Raw genomic sequence first — 8,252 nt, forward strand, 5'->3', positions numbered from 1 at the left:
CTCTCTTCTCCACTATGGACAGAGCCTCCACTGAGCTGCTGCCTGCCCGCCACATATCCAGCTGACATGGGCACCGCAGGAGCCATGCAGCTGTGCTGGGTGATCCTGGGCTTCCTCCTGTTCCGAGGTAAGAGGCGCCTGCCACTTTTCCACAGCAATTCCTCTCCGCAGCTGGCCATTCTAGGCGTCAGTCCCTTTCTCAGAATACACATGCTTTCCATCCAGGGACTGTGCCCAGGGGAAATTCCAGAGCCTTTTCATGAAGGGGATCAGTTGGATTGGGGGTCCTGATTACCAGGCAGGGGTAAATGGAGCTATGGTTAAACCCTCTTGTGGGAAATTGCCCTGGGGGAGCTGGGCTCCCCATAGAGGCTGGCCTCCTGAATCGTGGGAGGGAGCTGTGTTCGTGCGAGATCCAGGCCCAAAGCTTCTTCTAGGATGTGCTCAGGCTATTCATGACGCTCATCCTCTAATCTTCGGGAAGGGCTGACGACGGCCACTCTATCAACTGTTCTAAGACAAATCTTCTGCACCTTGGGCTTCACAGGGAATCTGTTCTCTCCTTTCACATGAGGAGTAGCAGCCTAGGAATTCCAAATGTTGATTTTAAACTTAAATCACAGCAAGAGGGACTCAGGTTAGACACAAAGAACTGTTCACCAAGGAGGATGTGCATAACATTCTCACATCCAGGGGCTAGAGGAGATGACCTCCAGAGGAGGCTACACGGAAACGGCACCTCTCCGACAGGCTCTGCCAGCCAATGAGTTGTGAAGCCACTCATAGGGGTCCTGGCATCAGGGAGCAGTTGCTGGGAATCATGATGAGTCCAGGACATTTTGACTCACAGGGCAGCAACTTCCCTTTGACCATCTCTGCCCTGCCCCCACCTCACCCTCTACAAGTCCTCTGTGCTCAAAGCAGCAGAAAGAGTGCGCAAGAGGGTTTGGATGGGGAGGGGTGGTGGCCCCCCATTGGTGGTGGGTAAGAGGCCTGAGTACCAGAACACTGCCTCCTAGAGAGGTCAGGCATTTCTCTAAAAGCCCATGGGCTGGAGGACAAAACTCTGATTGTCTCCATCCCCTTCTACCCCCTCCGTGACAGAGTCACAGTTCTCGGGCTGGGGGTCTAGGCTGTTGTGGAAACTGCAGGTGAGGCTCATGAGGTGGCATTTCCACAGGCCTAGACTTTTCCCAGCCTCCCTACACACTGTTTTCTCCAGGCAAGTGCCGGGGCTCTCAAATGCCCTGTGTCAGCTCTACCTAAGCCGCTATCACTGCCCCCCTGAGTTTCCTAACCTCTCATCCTGAAGTGTGCACAGCACTTCCTGGCTCCTTCATCTTGATGGACTGAGGAATCCTGAGCACATTCAGGCCCATAAAGGGACTTGACTATGGATACTCAGAGGCAGGGCAGACTTGAGACCTGGAGGATTTGAGAGAATGGGGCAAAAACAAAAGTGTCTGGTCTTCATTGAGCTTGTCAGGTACTGCGTTAAGTGCTTCATATGCATTTTCCTTCCCTCATAACAATTTGCGAGGTACTAATACCACTTGCATTTTACTTAGTTATTTTTGAGACAGGGTCGCTCCATTGCCCAGGCCAGAGTGCAGTGGCGTGATCATGGCTCACTGCAGCCTTGACCTCCTGGGCTCAAGCAACCCTCCTGCCTTAGCCTCCTGTGTAGCTGGGGGCTACAGGCACAAGCCACCACACCTGGCTAATTTTTGTATTTTTTTGAAGAGCAAGGTTTTACCCTGTTGCCCAGGCTGGTCACTTGCACTTGAAAGAAAACTGAGTCCTAGGCCAGACAGCAACAATGCCAGGACTTGAACTCAGGCTTGCCGGGCTCCATTAACACCCACGATTTTAACTACTAAACTATGCTTCTGAGGAAAATGGGGAGGGGTGCGTGTGGAGATAGACTAGAAGGGGATAACGCAGACAGGATTAGAGAGGGGAAACCAGGGAAATCAGAAATTCCTGTGGCTAGAGCTCTTTGGGCGTCTGCAGGCCCCGTGGTCAGAGACACCCTCTGCTGTACACACAGATGCTCGCTAAGTCCCTCCCCTACTCACAGAGGAATCTTTGTTGGTGACAAGAAGTTTGGGTAGTGGGAGGGGCAAGAGGCAAGGAAAGAGCAGGCTAGTGGGTCTTGAAGCTTGTGACTTTGGAACTCCTCCTAAGCCACTGAATAGTTTTCTTTCTAGATAAATGCAGAAGGGCAGTTCCTTGTGCCTTCCCACCAAAAATTAAGTTATAACCTTACAGCATTTAGATAGTACATTAGGCCGGGCATGGTGGCTCACGCCTGTAATCCCAGCACTTTGGGAGGCTGAGGCGGATGGATCACCTGAGGTCAGGAGTTTGAGACCAGCCTGGCCAACATGGTGAAACCCCATCTCTATTAAAAATATAAAAATTAGCCGGGCATGGTGGCAGGCGCCTGTAATCCCAGCTACTCAGGAGGCTGAGGCAGGAGAATCCCTTGAGCCCAGGAGGCGGAGGTTGCAGTGAGCTGAGATCGTGCCACTGCACTCCAGCCTGGGTGACCAAGAGAGAAACTGTCTCAAAAAAAGAAAAAAAAAGTACCTTAGATATGCTGGATTAGTAACTGATAGATGTTTTCAGGTCATGCCTTGGGTTAAAAAGATTCTCCCAGGGTCATCCCCAGCTAGAAAGGGTTTTCTCTAGCCTGGGCTTCCTGTAAATTTTAACTCCCCTCTTGACCATCCTCCTCCCCGCAACAAGGGAATGGGACTCTCAGAAATGGTGATCTAGAAAAACATGGCCCAGGGTTTGGTAATTTTACACTTGGAAACAATTAATTCTACACTATCCAAATGAGAGCCCCATGGAGGAAGGCAGTGGCTTAAGGAAAATCAGCACAGCAGCAGGCTGCTACAGGCAGGGGTGGACCCCTGGCACCCAGCCGCCTCTGTCCACCCAGGCCTGGGCTAAATGCTCCCCTGATGCTGAGAGGCCAAGGGAGCAGCAGAGCCAGGCCAGGGGCTTCAGTCCCCACTCAAACAGAGGGACGGGAACCCAGTTGGGCGGCTCCACTTCCCCACGTTGTTTTCCTTTCACATTGTTCACAGGTTTCAAGAATGATTTCATTGTGGAAAATGAGCAAATACAACCTGACCTTTCAGGTTCCACATACACAGCAGGACACACACAGGGGCACATGAGCATGCACTCACTTTTGCACACAGCCCCGCAGACACACTTGTACATACAAAAAAGCCACTGAGGGCTTCTGGCTGGGGACTCTTGGTGACTGACCTCTCTCTGGGTTTGGTCAATAACAACCATGTCCTATGTATCCTCTGCCTGTAAAAGTGAATGGGTTGCTCATGCTAGAGCTTCCCTGCCTCCTATATATACCTCAGAACTTACTTCCTGCACAGGCCCCTACCTCCAGCCAAGATACAAGCCCTAATTCCCATCCCCATCTCACTCACCTTCCCATCTCTCAGCCCCTTCCCTGGGGGCAGGACTAGAGTGACAGTAGCTTAGGGTAAACATTAGCCTACGGACCTGGAGTCCTGGGCCCTTCCATGTCAAGGTGTGGCAGGTCCTCTGTCCTTCCTTAGAAATGTCACTAGTTTAAAATAACCTTCTCCTGACCCTGCATCACATTGGTAAAATGCCCATGTTAGATTGAAGAGACAGGGAAGGACTTCGGGACCCTGAGCCATGAGGTGGTGGTGATGTTGCTATTGAGTCACAGTCTCGGAGGAAGCCAGCACCGTGAGCCACAGCCCGCACCCTTTAGCCCTCTGCCTAGTGTGTCTGCCTTCTAGCATGGTAGGCTTAGAAAGCCAAAAGGGTTTTTTCTGTTTTCTTTTCTTTTTTTTTTGGAGGGATGGAGTCTCACTTTGTCGCCCAGGCTGGAGTGCAATGGCACGATCTCAGCTCACTGCAACCTCCACCTCCCGGGTTCAAGTGATTCTCATTTCTCAGCCTCCCAAGCAGCTGGTATTACAGGTGTGCACCATCAGGCCAGCTAATTTTTGTATTTTTAGTAGAGGCAGGGTTTCACCATGTTGGCCGGGCTAGTCTTGAACTCCTGACCTCACGTGATCCACCCACCTTGGCCTCCCTAAGTGCTGGGATTACAGGCCTGAACCGCCGCACCTGGACAGTGTTTTCTTTTCTTTTCTTTTCTTTTGTTGAGATAGGGTCTCTGTCTGTTGCCCAGGCTGGAGTGCAGTGGTGCAATCATAGCTTGCTGAAGCCAGCCTCACCCTTCTGGGCTCAAACAATCCTCCCACCTCAGCCTCCTGAGTAGATAGGACTCCAGGTGTGCACTACTATGCCTGAAGAATTAAAAAAACAAAACAAAAAAAAAAACCTTTTTAAAGAGACAGGGTCTTGCTATGTTGCCCAGGCTGGGCCAGAAGGCTTTCTGAGGGTTCCCCTCTAGGCTCTGTGCTAGGCAGGGGACTTACCAAGCTATGTGTTTTGCTTTCTCTTGCAGGCCACAGCTCCCAGCCCACAACGAACCAGACCTCTAGCTCTCAGGGTAAGACCAAACATGGCTCTACTCCAGCATGTAGGCCTAGGAACTTAGGAAGGGTGAGAGGAGCTCTATGCCAATTTAGCCTTAACCTCAGGGGGCTGGGACTGTGGCTGGAGCAGGAGCTCTCAGGACTCACCAAAGCTGAGCTCATCTAAGAATTTTTTTTTTCAGCCTGGCCGAGTCTAATGTGCCTTGAAAGAAAAAAGAGGTGAATGGTTGGGAGTGAGGGGTGGGGAATGGGGTAGGGAGAAAGACACACAGATCTAGGGAAGAAGAGATGGAACAGTAGGAGGCCGTGCACCCCTCAGCCTCAGATGATCTGTTTCAGGAGGCCTCGGCAGTCTAAGTCCGACCACAGAGCCAGTTTCTTCCAACCCAGGTGAGTGAGTGCGGTTACTGAGGTCCCGGCTCCTGCCCCACATCCATTCATTCAGACCTGCTTGGAGCCCAGGGGTTCTTGGATGGGCGAGGGAGTGTGGTGTCACTAAACTTGCCCTACCTCCCACTCACCAACTGCTTCTGTCCTTGCAGGATACATCCCTTCCTCAGAGGCTAACAGCCCAAGCCATCTGGCCAGCACCGGTATGCCAGGTACTGTGTCATTCAGACTGCAAACGCCATCCAGGGAGGGCCCAGTGAGGACCCCGACACAGTTTCTGCTCTAAAAGAGAATATAGACCGGGGCGAGGGGGAACAGACAAGGAAACAGAACCTCACATTGATGATGACATGCAGGGTGAGAAGGGCTGCGGTGGGCACAAGCAGAAGTGTGGGAGCCCAGGCACATGTCAGTCACTTCGGACTTGGGGGCCAGGGATGACTCCCAGAAGCGGCTTCTGAAGCCAAGCCGAGAAGGGGTCAGCTGAGCACGTGGAGGCTGTGGGATGGAGGGTAGTGGGGCTTATTCCAGGCAGAGGGAACTGCCCAGAGGTGAACAAGAGAATGGCCCCTTCTGGAACTGGAAGCAGCAAAGAAGAGGAAGATTTTGGACTGAAGAGCCCTCCCGGTGCACAGGCCGGCCAAGGCCCTGAGCAGGCCCACATGTGCTTCCTCATTCACAGCAGCTCCAAAGAAGGCTGCGCAGGCCCCCATGGCACCCAGTAAACCCGTGACGCCGAGGGCAGGCACTGCGGATGGGCTCTTCCTGACCTGGCTGGGCCTAACTTGGGCCAAGCCACAGATGCACACATCAGGACTTGTTGAGTGCCCAAGGCGAGGGGCAGCGGTGAAAAACACTGGGTTCCATCTGGATGGGTTCCTTCTGCCCTCTTCAGGAGGCCACAGGGGTCAGGACCGACATCAGTGGCACCCTGGCTCAGGAAAGAAAGAGGCTTGGTGGGGCATAGAGGCAGAAACTTGGGCCTGGTCACAATGAAGGTAAAAGGAGCTTAGACTTGAGACTGAGAAAGGCATAGCCAGAGAGGAGAGGGAGGGGAAGGATACCCCAAAATGAAAAGGAAGGCAGAAAAGGCCGGGAAAGGGCTAGAGTCCTCTCAGGCAGGGAAGATTGGCCTTTGCTTAGCAGCGAGGGAGAAGAGCTGCTGGGGGATGCCCCCATCTTGGTCATGCTGTTTCATGGTGCAGGCGCAGGTGTCCCCAGCAGTGGAAGAGGCGGAGGCACAAGCAGAGGTATGTCCTGCTGCGCTCACCCTGAAGAGCAGTGGGCAGGAGATGTCTGTGACCCTTTCTCTCATCTTATCTCTTGGCTCTCAGATTTTTTATTCTCCCAGACTTATTTGGGAAGGGGGAGTGAGGAGGGATAAGGAAGTGGAACAGCAATTGGGCCTGAAGTATGATGCGTTGAGGAGGGAAGACACAGGTGACATAGCATCTTTTTTGTTGTTGAGAAGGAGTCTTGTTCTGTCATCCAGGCTGGAGTGCAGTGGTGCGATCCCGGCTCTCTGCAACCTCTGCCTCCTGAGTAGCTGGGATTACAGGCATGTGCCATCAGGCCTAGCTAGTTTTTTTGTTTTGTTTTGTTTTGAGACAGAGTTTTGCTCTGTCACTCAGACTGGAGTGCAGTGGCACAATCTTGCCTCACTGCAATCCCTGCCTCCCGGGTTCAAGCAATTCTCCTGCCTCAGTCACCTGGCTAGCTGGGACTACAGGCACGCGTCACCATGCCTGGGTAATTATGTATTTTTAGTAGAGATGGGATTTCACCATATTGCCAGGTTGGTCTCAAACTCCTGACCTCATGGTCTGCCCACCTTGGCCTCCCAAAGTGCTGGGATTACAGGCGTGAGCCACTGTGCCCGATTTTTTTTTTTTTTTTTTTTTTTTTAAATTTTTAGGAGAGATGGGGTTTTACCATTTTGGCCAGGCTGGTCTCAAACTCCTGACTTCAAGTGATCCACCTGTCTCAGCTGCCCAAGGTACTGGGATTACAGGCATGAGCCACTGCACCAGGCCAGCATAGCACTTTTTAAGAGAGTCGGAAACCTTTGCCCTTAACAGGCAGCCTGGTTTGTTGGAGCCTTGCCTGAGCAGAAACGTTCCTCCCACCTCAACCCTGGCACAACACAGACGGCTCTATTTTGCCCAATCTGACCTCATAGCTCTGCAGCATAACATCCGGTCCTTCCCTAGGGGGAAGCGGGAGGGAAGCTAGCTCTCTCTGATAGGCTGTGTCAGTCCCCTTCACTGATGCCCCAACCCCACTCCATTTTAGACACATTTCAAAATGTTCCCCCCAATTCAACCACCATGAGCCTGAGCATGAGGGAAGATGCGACCATCCTGCCCAGCCCCACGTCAGAGACTGTGCTCACTGTGGCTGCATTTGGTGAGAGCGGGAGGAGAAGGTGGGACATAGAAGGGAACCCCACCCCTGGAATTGACCTGGACTCTAGGTCTGGAAACGCAAGTTCAAATTTCACCCATTTGTTCCAGGAGGTTCTGGCTTATGAGGAAGACCCTTGTGGGAGGGGGGCTCCTGCCCCTCCAGTCCACTCTTCTTAGTTGTGCTGGGTTCCATGTTCTCGGGGGGATGGAGAGGGGGCGGCAGGCTGAGAGCTCACCTGTTCAGCAGAGAAGTGGAACTCACTTTGCTCCTGGAGTCTGTCTACAAAGTACTCAGCTGGGAAGGGAATGCCAACTCTTGTTGGCCCCCGTTTTGTCGCCCCGACTGGCCCCCTTCACCCCATTCTTTTCTCTGTTCAGGTGTTATCAGCTTCATTGTCATCCTGGTAGTTGTTGTGATTGTCCTAGTCGGTGTGGTCAGCCTGAGGTTCAAGTGTCGGAAGAGCAAGGAGTCTGAAGGTGCGTACCCTGCCCTCAGGGACCCTTTTCCTCTCTGCTGGCAGACCCAGGGCTAGAGCCCCAGCTCACACCAGCCTGCATCTGGGGGAAGGAATGGCACATGAGTGCCTCTCCATGAGCGGGAGGGTCCCCAGGTGGGCTTTGAGTGGAAGGCTGGACTTGTGAGTTACAGCATGTGAGCCCCAATCCGTGCCTTTGGCTTTTACAGATCCCCAGAAACCTGGGAGTTCAGGGCTGTCTGAAAGGTAAGAACGTCAGAAGCATCTTCTATCTGACACCCAGATCCCAACTCCCAGAGGGAACTCACACTTCCCGCCTTCCACACGCACACACCCACATCCCCATACATCACACACACACCCACACACCTGAAACCCACCACACACCCTACACCTCACTACACACACCCAAACACCACACACCACACACCCCCACACATCACACACATGCCCACACACCTCAAACC

The 8,252-nt window shown here is 52.8% G+C and overlaps 1 protein-coding gene across 2 annotated transcripts in view; it reads left to right on the forward strand.

Moving 5' to 3' along the window:
- The window catches only part of ECSCR (endothelial cell surface expressed chemotaxis and apoptosis regulator), a 13,370-nt gene continuing 5,118 nt past the window's right edge, over positions 1-8,252 (forward strand). For both annotated transcript variants that reach the window (XM_011997225.1, XM_011997226.1), the window contains exons 1-8: positions 1-127; positions 4,484-4,528; positions 4,854-4,904; positions 5,057-5,116; positions 6,110-6,154; positions 7,197-7,310; positions 7,688-7,786; positions 7,995-8,031. In XM_011997225.1, coding sequence (XP_011852615.1) covers positions 67-127; positions 4,484-4,528; positions 4,854-4,904; positions 5,057-5,116; positions 6,110-6,154; positions 7,197-7,310; positions 7,688-7,786; positions 7,995-8,031 — 512 coding nt within the window. In that variant the 5' untranslated portion in view covers positions 1-66. The remainder of the gene's footprint in view (positions 128-4,483; positions 4,529-4,853; positions 4,905-5,056; positions 5,117-6,109; positions 6,155-7,196; positions 7,311-7,687; positions 7,787-7,994; positions 8,032-8,252) is intronic.

The sequence above is a fragment of the Mandrillus leucophaeus genome, unplaced genomic scaffold, assembly GCF_000951045.1.
Source record: "Mandrillus leucophaeus isolate KB7577 unplaced genomic scaffold, Mleu.le_1.0 Scaffold534, whole genome shotgun sequence".
Lineage (NCBI taxonomy): Eukaryota > Metazoa > Chordata > Mammalia > Primates > Cercopithecidae > Mandrillus > Mandrillus leucophaeus.